Source organism: Bubalus kerabau, chromosome 10 (genome assembly GCF_029407905.1).
Source record: "Bubalus kerabau isolate K-KA32 ecotype Philippines breed swamp buffalo chromosome 10, PCC_UOA_SB_1v2, whole genome shotgun sequence".
NCBI lineage: Eukaryota > Metazoa > Chordata > Mammalia > Artiodactyla > Bovidae > Bubalus > Bubalus kerabau.
The window spans coordinates 9163753-9186027 of record NC_073633.1 but is presented as its reverse complement, the minus strand read 5'-3'; the positions used below and the strand labels follow the sequence as shown (position 1 = coordinate 9186027).

Genomic DNA, 22275 nt, shown 5'->3' with positions numbered 1-22275 from the left:
TTCTCAGTGGCATTTTTCTAATTACTAAAGTGGCTAACCTAAGTTTATATATTTTTCCCTGCATGAGACTCAAGAAAGCATTTTCATTTGAAATTTTAAATGGAGGTATGTAAACATTTTCATTTTTCCTGAAATGGCTCTGTACAAAAAGTTGTTCGTTATCATCTCTACATGGATATGATTAGCAGTAATTCACACAGGTAACTTGTGGTGTGAAAAATTCACAGGAAATAGCAGAGAAAATTTAGTTTTGTAGGGCTAGGAGTCTATTTAAAACATTTTCAACTTTTGCCAATATGCTTTGCAAAAATTTTCAAGGTTTACAATATCTTATTGAGTCATATTATGATATATTTAGATATCAGAAGCTTGCTACAGTAGAAATCCATTTTAGTTTGGTCAATATATTTAATTCCATGTTTTAGAGCATTTAGTTCAGTTTTAGAAAATTTCTGATTTTACTTTGCTGGCCACTTTCAATATTCATCTGTCAGTCAAAACTGTAAAAGCAATTCTGTTAAGACTTTGGAACTGAAAACCATTAAGTGGGAAGAAAGGGACTATTTAACAATCACTATTCTAAGCCTTTGTGGGTTCCCACTTTGTATCCAAATCTCTAAAGGTTCAGCTTTTGGTTTTTAAATTCAGAGCTTCTAAAACCCAGCAGGCAATTTTATGTTAATAACAGAATCCTAATTTAGAAAGATGAGGGAAAAGTATCTGTGAGAGTTAAATTAAGATTGGTTCTGCCATACGGTGCTCAAAATAAACTCTATATGCACAAAGTAAATTGTCATTTCTAGAAATGTAATTAGTCAGTTAAATGACAATGTTTTTAAAAAAAGAACAAAAAATTTAAACTTTCCTTCACAATGCAGGCAGACAAAACAGAACAAAGATGACATCAATGATATACTAATAAAATACACTAAGTCCAATAAAAGATGAGTAACTACAGGGAGAAACGAGAATGGAAAATAGCTACAGGGACTATATGGGCTCATTAACACAAAGAATTTTTGAGTCTGGCCTAAATAATTAATTGCCTTTGACATCATTTTGCTTTCCCTTTGTTAAAGTACATTTTTCTCAAAGTCAGCAATACCTTGTCTACCTGTCCTGTCTGGGAGATTGAAAGATAAAGGTCTGTAAGAGAGAAGAATGGAAAGAGCTAGAAAGATCAGGATGTTCGGAAAAAAGAGGACTGACTTTTAAAAAGTAGTGACTAAATTCAGACCCATTTATTCATCTTGAAAATCACATGAAATACATATCTTCCCAGCCCCACCCCTCCACCTCCACCTCCACACCCAGGGAGTCTTTCCACACCTAGGCAGATCCTGAGTGCCTCTTCCAGATCCCCAAGTCCCAACAACCTCCCAGCTTAAACCCTCCTTTCCCAAGATCCCAACCTTTTAGTAAACCACTTATCTATTAAAGCAGGAGAGAGGAAAATCTATTCAGAGCATTATCTTTGATTCTCATCTTTTAAAAGATCTGAGTCATCTTTGCTTCTACTTGTCTAGGTAATTAAACTGGCTCACTTTTGACTGTTACTGGAAATACACTACTTTTAAAATAATGAAATCTTTTTATTTCTGACAAAGTTAAAGGGATCTTGAAACATCCATGTTATATTTTAAAAGCTGTACCGTAACTACATCCAGGCTTTTTAAAAGACACATGATATTCTAAACAATAGTCAATTTTTAGAATATGATAAATAAGTCTTTTCATCAATCATGGCTTTCTGAACTTTAAGATTTTCTTTGGAAATTTTTGCTTAACATAATACATTTTAAAATTTTGTAAGAGTAAGATTAATAAAAGCTTACAGTTTGCTCACAAATAATTTTGGATTATTCTGTAGTCATATATTTGGTAGATATAACCAACTTAAATAATATGGAAATGAAACCCATATGAAAATCTTTAACATTTCCCTGTGTCTGGAATAAAGCTGGCAGCCTTCCAAACACATTTAACATATACGAAAATTACTGGAAAATTACACAAAGTCAATGTTGCTTCAACACAATTTCTTAAAATGTGATCAGAACGAAATTATGGCTTCACTATGACTCAAAATTCTATCTTGTGAGTAAAATATTAGCAGACACCACATATAGGGAAATGCTTGATAAACACATAACATTAGTTTATCCCATCAGATTTAAAACATATTTCTCTGTAAAGAAGAAAAAGAAAACTAATTTGGCAATAGACAACAATTGATTATACATGTTAAAAAATGATCAGTGGATGGAAAACTGAAGTATTCATTTCCTAGGATTCAAAACCAGTTTAAATAGCACTGTTTCGGTGAAAGGACATTGTAAAAGTTGTAATATTCTTATAACTATTTCCACTGAAAACATCAATTCTGTATTTTACTGCTCTTTATAGGTAAGAAAAATTGGCTTATTAACAAAATTTTACTGGACAATCAAAAAGCAAATATCCATTATGGAATAAATTAATTATAGGTCTCTCATGACTTCTATCAATATTACAGATAGCAAACTAAGGAGGAAAAGGGGTGAAGGGCACCACCGATGGAAAGGAACTAAATACCTGGCAAGGCGGAAATTCCACACAAGAGGTTGATGTGTTTTTACAGATGATTACACAGAATTTATAAATTACCACCTATCCACTCATTTTGGACTAGTTATTAAGGGACTGTATCACTGTCTGTGTCTTAGCATTTAAAATCTATATCCATACAGTTTTGCAAAGCAAAGTTTAAGATTACATAAATTATCATTTTAAGACCTTAAAAACTATAGCTTATAGTAAATCTTTTGCCATACTGAAAAATCCATTGCAAGCCAACTCTAAATATTCTGAGCCCTTTTCCTTGTCCTAAAATGAAATTTTCTCTATTAATCTAGTTTGTTTTCCCTTTTCAAAAACCAGTATTTTAAAAACTGGTTATAGAACATATAAAATATATACAATTACTTAGAAGAGTCATAATTTTAAGTTCTTCCCCATTTCAAGCCCTTCCTTTGGGAAACCAAGAAGGATAACAGACTGAGGTAAGGAGGAATGTAGGACTTATTTTAATTAAAAATAGAACACTGGAAAAGGCTTTTATACAAAACTTCAACTGTTTCTAACCCTCAGATTTCAGATTTATCCACCATCCTGTATTTCATTTAATTACAATGAGCACAGCATTTTGTTATGCTGATCCTTTAAAGAGCCAAAACAAGATAAAAATTCTTCACAACTCACCTGTTGTAAATCAATACTAGCATATTTTTAATATCTCTCTGCTTTTATAGTAATATTTACTTTAGATTATCTGAACACCTGTACTAATAATTATAAATAAAATTAGTTTTCTACTCTGAGTTATGACTATAAATATCAAAGGTAAGGGTATCCTCAAACATGTATAGTGCTAAATGAGGTAGCAAGACTATAAGAAACCACTAAAATAATGCCCACTTGAGTGGTTCAGCTTCAGCACCTGTTATATTCAGCCTTGTTATTGATAAATTCAGCATTGTTATTGATATTCAGCCTTGTTATTGAGGGAAGAAGCATGCAATTATAAAGTAGTTTTACACAAGGCTAAAGTGCTGGTTGGTCCTCATTCACTCAACCTAACAGCACAAAGTCAGCTGTATATCACCAAATCTTGCTCTTCTAGAAGTCAACAAAAGCCATGAGTATATGGGTCATTGTATCAAGTATATATGATTTAGTTAACATGTCCGTGACCTTTGACAAGGATTCAGAAATAAAAGATTAGAGTGCTGAATTTCTTTTTTTTTCCAATGTGCATCCAGGCCTACTAAGCACCTATTATTAATATTACTTCCTTATGAGAATTCCATTTTTTCTCCCTTCCTTTTTCAGAAATAGTTTTATAAAACATTAAATTCATGTATCTTTGAAAACCAGTTCTAAGATTTCTTGGATAATTAATGACTAAGAACGTAACAAATACTGATTCCACTATTCAAGTAAATAACTTCTTTTTTAAGAAATAAGAATTGGAAATTTTATTTACTACCCAAAGCAATTATGACTGGGGCTAAAAGAATACACAAAACTATTTGGTGGATAGTGGTCACAGAACATTTAACATACTAAAATGTGTATATTCCATTTATTTTCAAAACCGAATAAGCCTACCAGCTGTACTAAAGGGTGATACTGAAGGACAAACAGTGAAAGCTACAAACCATGCATAGTTTATGATCATGCTTCTTACTCCCTTCATTAACTAGAGCACTTTCCATTCTCACCTCAGATTTCTCCAGTTTATTCTGTGCGTCAATTTGTGTAACAATCTCATTCATGTTGGTCTCCAATACCATTCCCCCCATCACCATTTCTGCAAGAATATTGTGAACCTAAAGGAAAATATAATACACATCCATAAAGAAAACTATGTTTCATGATTCCAGTAATTTTTCTTTCAAATACTGCTGTGTCTGTTTTATGAGCTGTAAAATAAAAATAATTTGGAGTGAGAGTTTATAATACACTTATGTCACTGCTGTGAAGCCTTAGGTAATTATACAAACCTCTTTAAATCTTAGTTTAATGAGCTGTAAAACAGGGATGATAATAATAATATCTCCTTCCTAGAGTGTTGAGAAGATTAAGTGAGGTCAACCACCATGGAAGCGCCCCCAAAATAAATAATTTACAAATATTAGCTACCATGATTATAGTATCAAAATTAAAGCTAAAAAAATGACCTATTAGGGCCTTTTATACTAGATTCTTCATCAATAATTATTAAGTTGTTTTATGCTCAAGGTACTTAATAAGGCTATGTGGCCTTACTACTAGCTCTAGATTTAAAATGAAGTAAATTTTTTTTTTTTTTATATTGTGCTTATTTGCTCAGTCATGTCTGACTCTTTGCAATCTCATGGACTGTAGCCCATCAGGCTCCTCTGTCCATGGAATTTTCCAGGCAAGAATACTGGAGTGGAGTGCCATTTCTTTCTCCAGGGGATCTTCCAGACCCAGGTATCAAACTGCTGTCTCTCCTGTCTCCTGCATTGGCAGGCAGATTCTTTGGTGTTAGTGGTAAAGAACCTGCCTGCCAATGCAGGAGAACAAGTGATGCGGATTTGATCCCCATATTGGGAAGATTCCTCTGGAGAAGGGCATGGTAACCCTCTCTAGTATCCTTGCCTGGAGAATCCCATGGACAGAGGAGCCTGGTGCACTACAGTCCAAAGGGTTGCACAGAGTTGGACAAGACTGAAATGACTTAGCATCCTTGTTAGTATAGTGCTGAGTATTCCTGCCTGTCATACGGGAGACTGGGATTTGATTCCCAATGGGGAGGCAACACGCCCTTTTTGAGTTCCTGGTGGCTCAGATGGTAAAGAGTCTGCTTGCAATGCAAAAGACCCGGGTTTGATCCCTGGGTCGGGAATATCCCCTGGAGAAGGAAATGGCAACTCACTCCAGTCCTCTTGCTTGGGAAATCCCACGGATGGAGGAGCCTGGTATGTTATAGTCCATGGGGTCACAAAGAGTCTGACATGACTGGGCGACTTCACTTACTTTTCTTTCTAGCATAGCATAGCATAGTGCCACCTGGGAAGTGGCGCTTTCGTTATACTATAGGAAGTGGTGCTTTCTTTATATTATAGGTACTTTAATGATACTTTTGGGCTTCTCTGAGAGCTCAGTTGATAAAGAATCCACCTGCAATGCAGGAGACCCTGGTTCAATTCCTGGGTCGGGAAGATCTGCTGGAGAAGGGATAAGCTACCCACTCCAGTATTCTTGGGCTTCCCTTGTAGCTTAGCTGGTATAGAATACTCCTGCAATGCAGGAGACCTGGGTTTGATCTCTGGGTTGGGAAGATCCCTTGGAGAAGCAACAGGCTACCCACTTCAGTATTCTGCCTAGGAGAATATACAGTCCATGGGGTCACAAAGAGTTGGAAAGACTGAGCACTTTTCACTTTTAATAATACTTTTACCCCAAAGCTCTTTCTACATATCTAATTACTCAGATTTTTCATGATCAAAAACATTACAATGACAAAAATATCATTTTCCATTGGGGAGAAAAACTATAACCCAGGTGTTTTATCATAAGGAATTTACTGAATCAAAAATCACCAATTCAAAGCTGAAGTGGGTGTCAAGAGCAGTATACTGTGCTATAATATACATTTTTTGAAATAATGTGGCAGCATTAAGAATGGAGACTGTGAAATTAGATAGGTGTAAATACCGACTATCACTTATTAGCTCTACACCCTTCAGTAGTTACTTGACCTCTCTGTATGTTATCTGTAAAACAGAGGTAGAACAGTATGGCTACCTCACTGACTTATCATAAGGATTCAACAAATTCATGAAAAGTACTGTAGCACAGTACCTTACAGGTTTGTTTTTTTTTTTAAACAAAAACTTTAAAAAAGTTAAATATAGAATTAAGCTATTCAATTTTCATTCTTTTAGGATTTCATGCAAATATATTTATGATTTTTAAAATATCTTATCATTATTTACTAATATTTCATTTTGGAAAGTTGGACACTTCACACTCCAATTCTGAAAAATTCTACAAATTATTCTTCCTTAACAAACAAAATAAAACCAGAAGCTTTAAAAAATAGTACTAAATATCATCACTTCAACTAATATCCTTTCTGTTACTAGATAATATTTATTAAAACTCTGTTTTGATCCTGCTGGACTTACAATATCTGACTTAATTCTCACATTAACCTGTTACACTGAGAGAATAAACCAGCTTACTCAAGATACATAAGCTAATATGTAGCAAATTAATGACTCAAACCTAAATCTGATTGATCCAAGTCCAATACCTTGTTTTCTTCTGTTAACAATAATAAATGAAATAATTTATTCATAATAAGTACTATTTTTTAGTCTTAATCTATGAAAATCCAGTTAAAGGTTAAGAAGGTAACTAGGTGATAAAATTACCTTGTAAGAGCTAATAAGAACTGTATGTGTAAAAAGTGTTCAGAAAGAAAAGTCATGGCAGGGAGAAATATCAATAACCTCAGATATGCAGATGACACCACCGTTATGGCAGAAAGTGAAGAGGAACTAAAGAGCTTCTTAATGAAAGTGAAAGAGAAGAATGAAAAAGCTGGCTTAAAATTCAACATTCAAAAAATGAAGATCATGGCATTTGGTCTCATCATTTCATGGAAAATAGATGGGGAAAAAACAGAAACAGTGACAGACTTTTATTTTCTTGGGCTCCAAAATCACTGCAGATAGTGACTGCACCCATGAAATTAAAAGATGCTTGCTCCTTGGAAGAAAAGCTATGACCTAGACAGCATATTAAAAAGCAGAGATATTACTCTACCGACAAAAGTCCGTCTAGTCAAAGCTATGGTTTTTCCAGTAGTTATGGATGGATGTGAGAGTTGGATTCTAAAGAAAGCTGAGCACCAAAGAATTGATGCTTTTGAACTGTGGTGTTGGGAGAAGACTCTTGGGGGTCCCTTGGACTGAAAGGAGATCAAACCAGTCAATCCTAAAGAAAATCAGTTCCTGAATATTCATTGGAAGGACTGATGCTGAAACTGAAACTCCAACACTTTGGCCACCTGATGCTAAGAACTGATTCACTGGAAAAGACCCTGATGATGGGAAAGATTGAAGGCGGGAGGAGACGGGGATGACAGTGGTGGTTGGATGGCATCAATGACTTGATGGACATAAGTTTGAATAAGCTCCGGGAGTTGGTGATGGACAGGGAAGCCTGGCATGCTGCAGTCCATGGGGTTGCAAAGAACCATACAGGACTTAGCGACTGAACTGAACTGAGGGGAAAGAGATTCATTAAAACTTCTCTTTTAGCAGTAGAAATTCCTCTCTTCTTTGTAAAACAAATTCTCATGAGACAGCATGACTTGTAACAGTGATAGACGTGTAGCAGTTCCACCAGCTCCGTTTTGCTCAGGCTTTCTTGTGGCTTCATCCCTACACACATTGTTCTACTGCCTTTCGAAACATCTTAGAACACAAGCACTAGATTGGTAGAACTGTAGATTTCAGTAATACTGAAACATCTGCCAAGTTTAGAGGTATCAAAATATGAGCAGCCTACCAGTGTGAGTTGTAAGCAACAAATTCTAAGAATGTATGCAAATTTGTCCTCAAAGTTAAAAAATCCTTATGAAGCAAATTTAGATCCTGAAAAAGACAGAAAATACGAGCTAAATTCCTAAACATAATCTCAGTCATTACAAAGATAATAAATGCATAAAGACGGTATTCTCAGTGAGGGGGTATCATAAGTTATATAGAAATCCAAGGAGATGAACAGTTTGGTAAAGAGAACTATCAACTGGGAGGCTGCTGCTGCTGCTAAGTCACTTCAGTCGTGTCCCAGTCTGTGCGACCCCATAGATGGTGGCCCACCAGGCTCTGCCGTCCCTGGGATTCTCCAGGCAAGAACACTGGAGTGGGTTGCCATTTCCTTCTCCGATGCATGAAAGTGAAAAGGGAAAGTGAAGTCGCTCAGTCGTGTCCGACTCTTAGCGACCCCCTGGACTGCAGCCCACCAGGCTCCTCCGTCTGGGGTGCCATCGCCTTCTCCAAACTGGGAGGCTACTCCAATACTATCCAGGTTGCTGTTGTTAGGCTGCTAAGTCATGTCCAACTCTTTGCAACCCCATGGACTGAGCATGCCAGGTGTCCAAAGTAAGGTATGGCACATGAGGAGGGGAAATTTAGAAGGTGAACATGTCCAGTGACAGAAAAATTCATGTTCCAAGAATTGAGAAGAATTTTGGCAGACTTAGTAAGAGAAAGAGGATAAGCTCTGCCTTCAGCTTAGCCCTAACTTACATGGATGACATATTTCAGTATTTTGTTTTATAAATCTTACTAAAAACAGATTTTTAAGGAAATAAAAGGGTAACAATATGCTTATAATACAACTCATCTACTAAACTGCTTTGATGTTCACCTAAAAGTTCAATAAGTTTTCATTCTCTTTTATGAATTTTTTTAAGTGTTTAAAAAGTGGCAAATACCACATTAACGATGTATTTTTGCTTTAAAGAAAAAAATGCCCTATCTACCCAACCATACAGCTTCCTCTGGACATAGACCATAACTTTTAAATTTCATTTTTACTTTTTTAAAAATTCACCATATAAGAAACACAGAAACATATATAAAAACAGTCTCTGCCACCCTCTGCTTCTGTTATTAGGTCCCTCTATTCAAAGATAATCACAGTACTTGTATCTTATATATCCTCCCAGAAGACTGACGCACATACTTGTTATATGTGTGTGCACATCTAATGTACACAAATGAGATTACATTGTACACACTATTCTCATAGTTCCACAAGAAAATAAAAATTGAATTGAAAGTTACAAGCAAGAAAAAACGAGCCTGTCACTTAATAAAGTAATAAAAGTTACTGGAGCCAGATACATGTATAAAAACGATCAATGAAACTGTTGGTAAGAGCAAACAAAAATATAAAATTAAAATGGTGAATCTACCATATTAATTATCACACACCTTATAATGAGAGAAATATACAGATTCTTCAGAAATATAGTTAAGTTATTAAATGAACAAATGAGTGGGTCAGAACAGTATCTATGATATAGTCCCACTGAGGTACACTAAAAAAATCACATACATCCACACACTTGGATATGCCCAGAAAAATTCTGAAAAGGCACATAAATAATTTTTAAAATAAGACTTTATCTTTTAAGAGCTGTTTTAGGTTCAAAACAAAATTAAGAGGAAGCTACAGAGGCTATTCCACACATACAGCCCTGGCCTCTGACAGACACTGCCTGCTGAGAGTGGCGAATCTGTTAAAGCCAATGAACCTACACTGAGACAAGATCACCCAAAGTCACAGTCACTCTCAGAGCTCTCTTCTGCTGTTCTACATTCTATGATAAACAGCCATCACTGTTGTGTCCCAGAGAGTACCCAAAATACCCTCTATGGCCTATGTATTCATCCATTCCCCTCCTTCCCCAACTCTGACAACCACTAATCTTTTCAGTATTTGCATAGCTTTGCCTTTTTCAGAATGCCATACCGTTGGAATCATACAGTACATAGCCTTCTCTGATTGGTTTCCTATACTTAGCAATATGTATTTTAAGGCTCATCAATGTCTTTTCATAGTTTGATAATTTGTTTTTAGCACTGAATAAAATTCCACTGATTGCATATAACACAGCTTGTTTTTCCATTTACCACTGAAAGACATCTCGGTTACTTTCAAGTTTTGGCAACTGCAAAAAGAGCTGCTATAATCATCCATGTGCATGCTATTGTATGGACGCAAGTTTTCAACTCTTTTGGGCAAACACCAAGGAGCACAGTTGCTGGATTGTATGATAACAGTATGTTTACTTTTTTGAAAAGAAACTGCCAAACTGTCTTCCACAGTGACTACCATTTTGTATTCCCACCAGAAATGAATGAGAATTCCTGTTGCTCCACATCTTTACCAGAATTTGATGTTATTGATGTTCTGGACTTTAGCCATTCAAATAGGTGTACAACGTGTTACAAATATTTTTTAATAGATAGTAGTTACCTAAGCAATGGCACTGGAGGACTGAGGAAGAAAGACTTACTTTCTTCTATAGATTTTGTTCATTCGTCTTGAAAACTTTTAACACAAGCATATATTGCTAGAGAAAAAAAAAGCTTCCAAAGAGTTCAGAGGAACAATATTAAAGGCAACAGCCACGTATGTATTTAAGTAATTTAAGAGGTAACTCAAAGGTGCTGAATATTTGTGAGTGATAAGAGAAGACAAGCATGCCACCTTTTACACTGTTAAACAATGAAGAACATGACATCATGAGAAACGCTGGGCTGGAAGAAGCACAAGCTGGAATCAAGACTGCCAGGAGAAATATCAATAACCTCAGATATGCAGATGACACCACCCTTATGGCAAAAAGTGAAGAGGCTCTTGATGAAAGTGAAAGAGGAGAGTGAAAAAGTTGGCTTAAAGCTCAACATTCAGAAAACTAAGATCATGGCATCTGGTCCCATCACTTCATGGGAAATAGATGGGGAAGCAGTGGAAACTTCATTCACTGAAATTTTATTCACTTCATTCACTGAAATTTTATTCAGTGCTAAAGTCAGACTTTATTTTTTGGGGCTCCAAAATCACTGCAGATGGTGACTGCAGCCATGAAATTAAAAGACACTTACTCCTTGGAAGGAAAGTTATGACCAACCTAGATAGCATACTGAAAAGCAGAGACATTACTTTGCCAACAAAGGTCCATCTAGTCAAGGATATGGTTTTTCCTGTGGTCATGTATGGATGTGAGAGTTGGACTGTGAAGAAGGCTGAGCGCTGAAGAATTGATGCTTTTGAACTGTGGTGTTGGAGAAGACTCTTGCGAGTCCCTTGGACTGCAAGGAGACCCAACCAGTCCATTCTGAAGGACAGCAGTCCTGGGTGTTCATTGGAAGGACTGATGCTGAGGCTGAAACTCCAATACTTTGGCCACCTCATGTGAAGAGTTGACTCATTGGAAAAGACTCTGATGCTGGGAGGGATTGGGGGCAGGAGGAGAAGGACACGACAGAGGATGAGATGGCTAGATGTCATCACCGACTTGATGCACATGAGTTTGGGTAAACTCCGGGAGTTGGTGATGGACAGGGAGGCCTGGTGTGCTGCGATTCATGGGGTCACAAAGAGTCAGACACGACTGACCGACTGAACGGAACTGAACTGAAGAACATGAGATTTCTGCTTAAAACTACTGTAACATATAAGTTTAAGTGGGCTCTGTATTATTTTATTATTATTTATACAGCATTATAATATCCACTCGGAGAAGGCAATGGCACCCCACTCCAGTACTCTTGCCTGGAAAATCCCATGGATGGAGGAGTCTGGTATGCTGCAGTCCATGGGGTCACTAAGTCAGACATGACTGAGCAACTTCACTTTCACCTTTTGCTTTCATGCATTGGAGAAGGAAATGGCAATCCACTCCAGTGTTCTTGCCTGGAGAATCCCAGAGACAGGGGAGCCTGGTGGGCTGCCATCTATGGGGTCGCACAGAGTCGGACACGACTGAAGCGACTTAGCAGCAGCAGCAGCAGCATAATGTTCACTGTTGGCCTCTAATAAGTGCATCTAATAAGGATTAGATGACAATATGACAACACTTTTTCTTCTTCAAAATCATTTATCTCAATTATCTTAAAATTTAAAAAACATGGCATTCTTTTTATATGTAACAGTTTACCCCATCAATAAACCACATTTATTAGATATTTATATATAGTGCTACAGACAGCAGCATCTTGGTTGAGTAAAGCCTATATAATCATTGGAGAGTAAATGAAGATTAAATCAACACATTTCACTTTTTAACAGTTACAAGTCAAGTAGAAACAAGCATCTAAAACCAAAGAAATGGAAGGAGGTTAAATTACATAGAGTCCTTTCTATGGACTGTCACTAGTTTTCAAAACATAAAAGCTACTTTGTTGTAATTTATGCTAGAAATGAGGTCCTTGGCACCAAACGTCTTTTAATTTGACTACACTAATATCTTACTACAGGGGTAGTCAAGTAAAACATGGCATATACAACATTTCACTTAAGAATGAAGCTGATACATATATATTGATATGTAAGGATCTAAAGAGAGATGAAGACAAAAGCAAGGTATAGAACATTATGTGAAATAAAAACATAATCATTCACTGAACCAAGAGCACTATGCATATCCTTGAAAATAAATACAAAGTATTTATTTTATAAATACACTATTAAGAGGAAGGACTTCTGGGAGCACTGTACGGTAGGGGTGAGTTGGTGCACGGAGGGGATGAGGGAAGAAGAGTTTTCATGTTTAATCATATAGCCTTCAGTGTTATCTGACTTGTTTCTAAAGGAAGGTAAGCATTATTATTTTAATTTTAAAATAATAAAACATATGCGTAACACTGCAATGTTAATGGCTGTCTGAGTGCCTGTGAGAAAAAGACAGAGGCACACGTCCTCCTAAAACAAGTGTGAGCTACTTGAGGACTGGGGTAAGGAAACAGTTTTCACATAACCCTGCAAAGTGTGAAGGACTCAATAAATATTCTGTAAAATGCGTTTTGCAAAGAACATTTTCTTCTTCTCCTCTTGCAAAAGGAGCAGGAGTTTTGAAAAGGGGTGAAGAGGAAGCAAAGCAGAGTTACAACTCTACTCTAAAAACTATAGTACTGTTTAGATTTTTTAAGTTAAGACAGAATAGCCAATTATGATGCAATGACATATTATTTAAGATATGCTAGAACATTTCCATCTATGTACTTACGTGGGTCATATGCTTACTAATTTGATAATAAAATGCTAATATATATATTTACTAAGACAAATTTAAACAATGTACCTAAAGTCATCTATTAATACCTGTATTTAAAATTCTAAGTGGTCTAAATAAATCTCACTTCACGTTTTGGTATTTTTTCAAATGTGAGCATAGCTCAGTTCAGTTCAGTCACTCAGTTGTGTCTGACTCTTTGCGACCCCATGGACTGGAGCACGCTAGGCTTCCCTGTCTATCACCAACTCCGGGAGCCAACTCAAACTCATGTCCATCGTGTCAGTGATGTCATCCAACCATCTCATCCTCTGTTGTCCCCTTCTCCTCCTACCTTCAATCTTTCCCAGCATCAGGGTCTTTTCCAACGGGTCAGTTTTTCGCGTCAGGTGGCCAAAGTGTTGGAGTTTCAGCTTCAGCATCAGTCCTTCCAATGAACACTCAGGACTGATTTCCTTTAGGATTGACTGGTTGGATCTCCTTGCAGTCCAAGGGACTCTCAAGAGTCTTCTGCAACACCATAGTTCAAAGCATCAATTCTTCGGTGCTCAGCTTCCTTTAGAGTCCAACTCTCACATCCATACATGAATGCTGGAAAAACCATAGCTAGACTAGATGGACCTTTGTTGGCAAAGTAATGTCTCTGCTTTTTAATATGCTGTCTAGGTTGGTCATAACTTTTCTTCTTTTTAAGCATCTTTTTATTTCATGGCTGCAGTCACCATCTGCAGTGATTTTTGAGCCCAGAAAAATAAAGTCTGACACTGTTTCCACTGTTTTTCCATCTATTTGCCATGAATTGATAGGGCTGGATGCCATGATTTTAGTTTTCTAAATGTTGAGCTTTAAGCCAACATTTTCACTCTCCTCTTTCACTTTCATCAAGAGGCTCTTTAGCTCTTCTTCATTTTCTGCCATAAGGGTGGTGTCATCTGCACATATGAGGTTATTGACACTTCTCCCGGCAATCTTGATATCTAGCTTGTGCTTCATCCAGCCCAGCATTTCACATGATGTACTCTGCATTAAAGTTAAATAAGCAGGGTGGCAATATACAGCGTTGACATACTCCTTTCCCAATTTGGAATCAGTCTGTTGTTCCATGTCCTGTTCTAACTGTTGCTTCTTGACCTGCATACAGATATCAGGAGACAGGTCAGATGGTCTGGTATTCCCATCTCTTTAAGAATTTTCCACAGTTTGTTGTGATCCACACAGTCAAATGCTTTGGCGTAGTTAATAAAGCAAAAGCAGATGTTTTTCTGGAACTCTCATTTTTTTTTTGATGATCCAGCGGATGTTGGCAATTTGATCTCTGGTTCCTCGGCCTTTTCTAAAACCAGCTTGAACATCTGGAAGTTCATGGTTCATGTACTGTTGAACCTGGCTTGGAGAATTTTGAGCATTACTTTGCTAGTGTGTGAGATGAGTGCAACTGTGCAGTAGTTTGAACATTTTTGGCATTGCCTTTCTTTGGGATTGGAACGAAAACTGACCTTTTCCAGTCCTGTGGCCACTGTTGAGTTTTCCAGATTTGCTGGCATATTGAGTGCAGCACTTTCACAGCATCATCTTTTAGGATTTGAAGTAGCTCAACTGGAATCCCATCACCTCCACTAACTTTACATTTGAATACTAAAAACATCATTACTTTATGAACCACCGAAAAGGAAAAATGCTGCTAATTAAATTATGACAAGCTATAGAATTGTAAATGTATACTGATCTAAATTAAAAGACACTTGCTCCTTGGAAGAAAAGTTATGATCAACCTAGACAGCATATTAAAAAGCAGAGACATTACTTTACTGACAAAAGTCTGTCTAGTCAAAGCCATGGTTTTTCCAGTAGTCATGTGTGGATGTGAGAGTTAGACCTAAAAGAAAGCTGAGTGCTGAAGAATTGATGCTTTTGAACTGTGGTGCTGGAGAAGACTCCTGAGCATCCATCCCTTGGACAGCAAGGAGATCAAACCAGTCAATCCTGAAGGAAATCAGTCCTGAATATTCATTGGAAAGACTGATGCTGAAACTGAAGCTCCAATACTTTGGCCACCTGATGGGAAGAACTGACTCATTAGAAAAGACTCTGATGCTGGGAAAGACTGAAGGCAGGAGGAGAAGAGGATGACACAAGATGAGATGGTTGGATGGCATCATCGACTCAATGGACATGAATTTGAGCAAGCTCCAGGAGTTGGTGATGGAAGCGGAAGCCTGGCATGCTGCAGTCCATGGGGTTGCAAAGAATCAGACACAACTAAGTGACTGAACTGAACTGATCTCAAAAATGTTAAAAATGTGAAAGAAAATCAGCATTTTAGAATCAATGAAATATGGTATTTTCTTATCATGCTTTAGCTCCACAGGTACTTATAAATAAAAGAAAAGCTATAATGAAAAACTTTAAGTAAGAAAATGGATGTCTTTGGGTTTTACTGGAGTCACACCAACATTAAAAAAAGAGCTTACCTTCAGAAATAGATCTTCTCAAAATGTACTTATCAGAACTTTATTAAATCTAAAAATACATTAAATTTTTGTATAATTAATTCTCCAACAGGTTAGCTGACATGACAAAGTATTATACAAATCAAAGCTTTCACTTGGTAATGTCATTAAGCTGAAGAAAGTACTTGCTTGTTTGCTAAGGAAGTACCTGGTTCTATAGGCATGTGGTCAACATTGAGATTGATGCAACTGAGCAGGTTCTGCTGCTCAAGAGCACAGTCTCCACATACACTTCTCTCTTCTTTAACATTATATCATGAAAGAAAAGTCTACAGTATGATAACTTTGAAAATGATTTTGAAAGGAATTAAGAGTATATTTTGCTAGTCCATCAAAATTTTGATAAAATTTTCAAGGCAAAATGGAAAGGGAAAGCATACAACATACTTTTAATATATTATAACATACTACTAATAATTAATACATTTTTAAAATTGCTGAATATGCCTCAGTCTTTCTCTCTTCTATATTGGATATTTCTTGTTCCATTTTCCTTGACCTGTAAACTATCTTTCCATTTTCAATCTTTTTGTCTCTCAAAATATATTAATTAGAACTTCATTAAATCTAAAAATACATTAAATTTTTGTGTAATTATTCTTCAGGAGGATAGCTGACATATCAAAGTGCTATATAAATCGAAACTTTCACCTGATAATGTCATGAACCTGAAGAAAGTCTTCACTGAGGAAGTAATTGGTTCTGTAAGTATGCAGTTAATATTAACCACATATAACTTTTAACCATGAACATATAACATTAACCACAGATAACATTTTCAGTCTTTCTTGACTTTTTATGCTACAATATGGACAATGGGTTCTACCTTTCTATTTACTCAGATGTGTCTGTTTAAATTTATCCGCTGAAAATTTTAATTTTGATATTTTTTTCCTTTTCCAGAAATTCCATTAACTCCTCTAGTAGTTACATATGCTTTCTCATGGAGCATATGTACTGATTGTTCAGCCTATTTTTCATTTCTCTTGTTGAGATGGCTTTTTAAAAAAAAAAAAAAAAAGAAAACAAGCAATGGACATCAGTGTAAGATTTTGTGAAATTTGAGCAAAATCTGTTAATAATATTGCATCACATGTTAATTTTCTATTTTTTTTATAACATAGTATTTCTATTTTTTTTTCTCTGCTTACTCACTGGTACTTAGGCGTGGTTGCTGAAATCTCTTAAAGGTTCATTTCTTTCATTGGTGGAAGGAAAAGAAGACTCTCATCCTATGTCCTGTGGTTTAAGGACTGGCTATCAAACTCCTTAAGCGAGAGTGGGCTACAGGAAACCACCTCAGCTCTTAATTCTTCATTCTCCTGGCCCGAAGGGTAGGAAAGATACTGAGGCCTCCAATCAGATCTCCCTTACTCTGATCTTTTTCTTGAGGGGGTGGGGTGGGTAAGAAGCAGGGAGAAATAGAGCACATTATAGCTGTCAATGTCAAAGTCATACATGTTCCAAACCAAGCTCTTTATAAATCTTCAGCTGTACCATCTTTGTCCTGGGATGTGATGGTGTGTTGCAGTAGCAGCAACAACCTGGGGCTGCTCAATTAGAGCCAGGGTGTGCAGGAAATGGGCAGGTAACGCAACTGAGCAAATAAGCAGACCTTCCCAGTAAACCCACAATGGCCATGTAAGTAAGAAATAAACCAAGTTACTCATGTTTTAGATCTTATGACTGCAATGTAACTGAACTGTAGGAAAGAGTCTGACTCGATTTTTGCAAGCCCCACTGTTCTCCCTTCCTCTCCTGCCCACATCTGGGCAAACTGATAAGAAAGTCTATGTGCTCCTTCCTTTACACTGCAAGGAAATTCAAACTGTGCAAGACCTGAGCTACATCTGAAAACCCTCATTCCAGTCCCAACCCGCTAACCACATAAAACCCCAAGATAGTCACTGTTCTTGTTCTCCCCCTAAATGCTTATTATGTGACTGATAAACCTTCTCATATCAGATCTTCTTGGTGTACATGTGGTATCTTCAGTCTCTACATCCAAATAAATTTTGGGTTGGGTGTACTGTTCCATTCTTCAGGGTGACTACAAATATTAGCTTATGTGACTGATAAAGAAACTGTTACCTCTCAACAACAATCACAATAAAGGAAAAGACAAAGGCTTAGGGGTTGGTTGGTAGGCCACATGGAAATTATTGTATGAAAGTTAGTGATCCAAGTTTGTAGTGGTAAAACATTGGCAAAAAAGCAGATAAATTTACCCATGAAAACTCATTTCTCTCTAACATAAAAACTGATATTGTTACCATGGATCCCAGAGAGACAGCATGTAGGACAAGATAAACATACTGCATAAATTAGAAATAATCTGGTATTTGTTACTGTAGCATAAACTAATCCATCTTGACTGATAACAGAATGGGTATTCTTTACAACTTCCTTCTTTCCTTTACCCAAGTGTGGTCTAACAGCACTCAGAGGGTTGTGCAGAATTTGCCCCTAAGAAGAAATGAGCTAAGATATTTAGGAGATCCCTGACTGCTAGAAGGTCCAGGGCTGCTTGGAAGCTGAAAACAAGCCTACTTTCACAGAAGGGGTAAAAAAAGACTAGCATTGTTTTAGATATAAAGTATTGGGACAGAAAAAGACCCTGATGCTGGGAAAGACTGTAAACAAAAGGAGAAGGGGGCAGCAGAGGATGAGATGGTTGGATGGCATCACTGATTCAACAGACATGAGTTTGGGCAAATTTCAGGAGACAGTGGAGGACAGAGGAGCCTGGAGTGCTGTAGTTCATGGGCTGCAAAGAGTTGGACACGACTTAGCAGCTGAACGCCAACAACAACTAATAGGGAAAAGAAATGTCTACTTGACTGGTCTGTAACTTCTGTTAAACTGAAACTTTTTCTCATTGCATTGAAGAAAAATTAAAACAAAATTTGAGGCCAGAAAGAAGAGGCACAGCTAATTTTGGCAGGTTCCAAAACAGTGATACATGGTTGTGTGATATGAACAGGCTATTCACACTATATATATGATCCTATAAAGACAATATTTGCTTCTGTACTTAATTGTACCAAAAAAATCTAGGAATACACATACTCTAAAATGCTAACACTCTTGAGAATCCCTTGGACTGCAAGGAGATCCAACCAGTCCATTCTGAAGGAGGTCAGCCCTGGGATTTCTTTGGAAGGAATGATGCTAAAGCTGAAACTCCAGTACTTTGGCCACCTCATGCGAAGAGTTGACTCATTGGAAAAGACTCTGATGCTGGGAGGGACTGGGGGCAGGAGGAGAAGGGGACGACAGAGGATGAGATGGCAGGATGGCATCACTGACTCGATGGATGTGAGCCTGAGTGAACTTTGGGAGTTGGTGATGGATAGGGAGGCCTGGCGTGCTGTGATTCATGGGGTCACAAAGAGTCGGACACGACTGAGTGACTGAACTGAACTGAACTGAGTGTCAATTAAACAAGGAGGTGATTAGACCGGGGTGGTTCTAATACATTAACAGTCTGCATGAGCAAAGTGAAACCTAAGCCTGAAATGCCTCAAGGTTAAGAAACCAAAACCTAAGAACAACCAATATACACAGCCTTCCCAAATAATGTAACTGCTTAAGCAACAGCCAGGGCTTCCCTGATAGCTCAGTTGGTAAAGAACCTGCCTGCAATGAGGGAGACCTGGGTTTGATCCCTGGGTTGGAAAGACCCACTGGAGAAGGCAAAGGCTACCCACTCCAGTATTCTGGCCTGGAGAATTCCATGGACTATAGAGTCCATGGGGTCGCAAAGAGCAACTTTCACGCAACAGCCATTCACTTTCACTTTCAAGCAACTTTAATTTTTTTCACTTTCATCAGATAATTCCCTTGCTTTGCTTCTGCTTCTTCTCTATAAACACCTTTCATTTAGCTTGCATCAGTGGAGTGCTCATAACCAATTCTGGTTAGGTGCTGACCAATTGGAATCCATTTTTATGCAAATAAAATGTTCAATGTGCCTAAACTTATCTTTTAATACTAGACAATCTCTGAAATTGAGATGGCTTCTATTTATTTTCTTATTTGCTTTTTCTGATTTTTCTAAAATGAATGTATATTAATGTAAAATAGAAGTTATAAAAATACCATGTGTCATGTATGGAATGTATATATATGTAAGAGTTTAATTTTTCTATTAAGGAAAATTTTTCTATTACAAATGCAACAACTTTACTCTTACTGCGACATTTTACAATAGAATCCTCCATTTTCTCAAAAAATTGCTACATGTAACATATAATGATTTGAGCAGTCATTTGATCTAATGATCTTTGAGCAATCATTTTAAAAATAGAATTTTAAACAGTTTAACCATGTACCAAAACATACTTTAGAATATTGTGAACCCTAAGGCCTAAAAACAACAGGAGTCTTTGTAAGTGCAAATAGCATAAGATAGATAATAGGAAAAAGCAATAGAAAACTAAAAAGAATTCTCTTAAAAATATCCAGGTTAAGTTCTTTGTGCAAAATGAGTCAATATATGAAATTAAATCACTTAGATGAGAAATGTGACCTAAAGGACTGGCTAATGGTAAATGTATTCTTCTGATGTTCACAAATAATAAAATGCATTTTTTTTTGTTATGTCTTGATTGTGGTAGTGTACATAACTAAATGCATTTGCCAAAACTCAGTAAAATGTATGCTTAAAGCTGCTGAATTTTAATGTATGTGAATTACATTTCAATGAAGCTTTTAAAAATCACAATTTTTTGTTAAAATTTTCATATTATTTCCCAACAATTTTATTCAATGATTGAGCCATTCAAAACAATGTTATATTTTATCAACTTAACAGAGAAAAAAATCCATGTATAGTAGAAGTGGAATCTCTTATAAATTCCCTATCCCCAACAGCCAGTAAGACTAAAGAATTCAGTCATTCAGGCTAAGAATTCACTCACTCTCCCTCGCTCTCACCTCCTTTCAATAGACCATCAAGTCCTATCAATTTACCTTCTTTCATCTCAGCTCTACTGCCTTAGTTCATTTCTTCCTGGACCACTGCAGTACACTTCTAACTGATTTCCTTGTCTTTACTCTCCCACCTACCAATCCACTACCCTTAAAGCAGAAAATTATTTTGTTTTGTCCCTCCCCAAATGAACAAACAAAGCAACAACAAGGCCAAAAAACACTTGTTTTAAGAAATTAAATTGGTTCAGAATGAAGTCCCAAATCCATGGGAGTAAAGGTACTTTAAAATTAGGCTTCCTGATCAATATCAAATCCTCCCCTCACAAAAAGCATGTATTTTATATCTCTGCCTGTAGAGTCATCCCCTCCTTTTCGGTTTGTGAAATATCTATGAACCCTTTAACCTTTTTTTCTTAAAAAAAAAAAAAAAATCCAGTTTAAATGTAATTTCCTTCATTCCCATCTCATCCTCTAGATGTGAATTCCTCTAGGTTAGGGTCTGAAGCTTCTTCACTAAACACAGTGCCTGGCTCATAGTAAACACAACTAATGAACTGAATAAAGGATTAAAAATAGCATCATTCACTAAATTTATTTTTACTTTGACAAATACAAATTAACATTTTTCTAAGATAAAAATTTTAGAAAATTTGATAATATAGAAGCTGTACCTTGTCTACATGGAAAATTAAATCCAGTTCACAGACATTTTCAAAACACTTGTCTAATGTTTCCACAAATACCTAAAGAAAAGAAAAAAGGTTAAAAGCTTTTGAGAATTATACAAGTTCATTCAAATCTATTACCTACAAGGCAGACAATTTGTAAATGAGAACTAAAATGTCTAACTCCTCTATCACATTTCTCGTTTTTAAAATGAAAACTGTATTAAGTACAAAAGGAATAATTATAGACTACTCTTCTAAACTAATTTTCAATATGGTAATAACCAAAATAAACTTTACTGAAAATTATTAAGAACCAGAAATTGTTAGCACCATTACTTACAAAACTACAGACAAATACTCAAATCAGGCTCCCTTTCTTCACATGAGGAAAAAAGAAAACCTGTCATAAGTGTCTGTCAAGCTGGACAGGCACGGTCCAAGTCTCAGCCACATCTAACACAGCCAGCAGTTTTTAATTAGCAAAGCAGGATAAAAGATTATTAAAATTCAAACTCACGGACAGAGCACAGGCTTTTGGAATCAGACTGACCTGGACTCAAATTCTGGCTAGAATTCCTTGTATGACCTTGTATGGGAAAAGGGTAACCCAGTAAGCCTGGCTTGGTCAACCCTACCCATTCCCCAAAATGGACTGCTTACAGACTAGTCTCTGACTAGTTCCTGGGACCACAGCTCTGAGCCCTTGGAAGGTTCTGTCTGATAAGAGTGTTTCCGCATGCCTGAGAACCTGGGCCACACTGTACCCGCATGACCAGACAGTTTATGCTGACAACGTGATTTACGATGAACACATTTTTTTCTCTCAGGTTCT

At 36.7% G+C, this 22275-nt stretch overlaps 1 protein-coding gene across 3 annotated transcripts in view; it reads right to left on the bottom strand.

Moving 5' to 3' along the window:
- Nucleotides 1-22275, bottom strand: part of AP3S1 (adaptor related protein complex 3 subunit sigma 1) — a 74588-nt gene that overhangs the window by 5703 nt on the left and 46610 nt on the right. For 2 of the 3 annotated variants that reach the window (XM_055536545.1, XM_055536547.1), the window contains exons 4-5: nucleotides 21447-21518; nucleotides 4263-4370 (exon numbers count right to left, since the gene is read on the bottom strand). In XM_055536545.1, coding sequence (XP_055392520.1) covers nucleotides 4263-4370; nucleotides 21447-21518 — 180 coding nt within the window. The remainder of the gene's footprint in view (nucleotides 1-4262; nucleotides 4371-21446; nucleotides 21519-22275) is intronic. The other variant, XM_055536546.1, reaches the window with a different exon arrangement.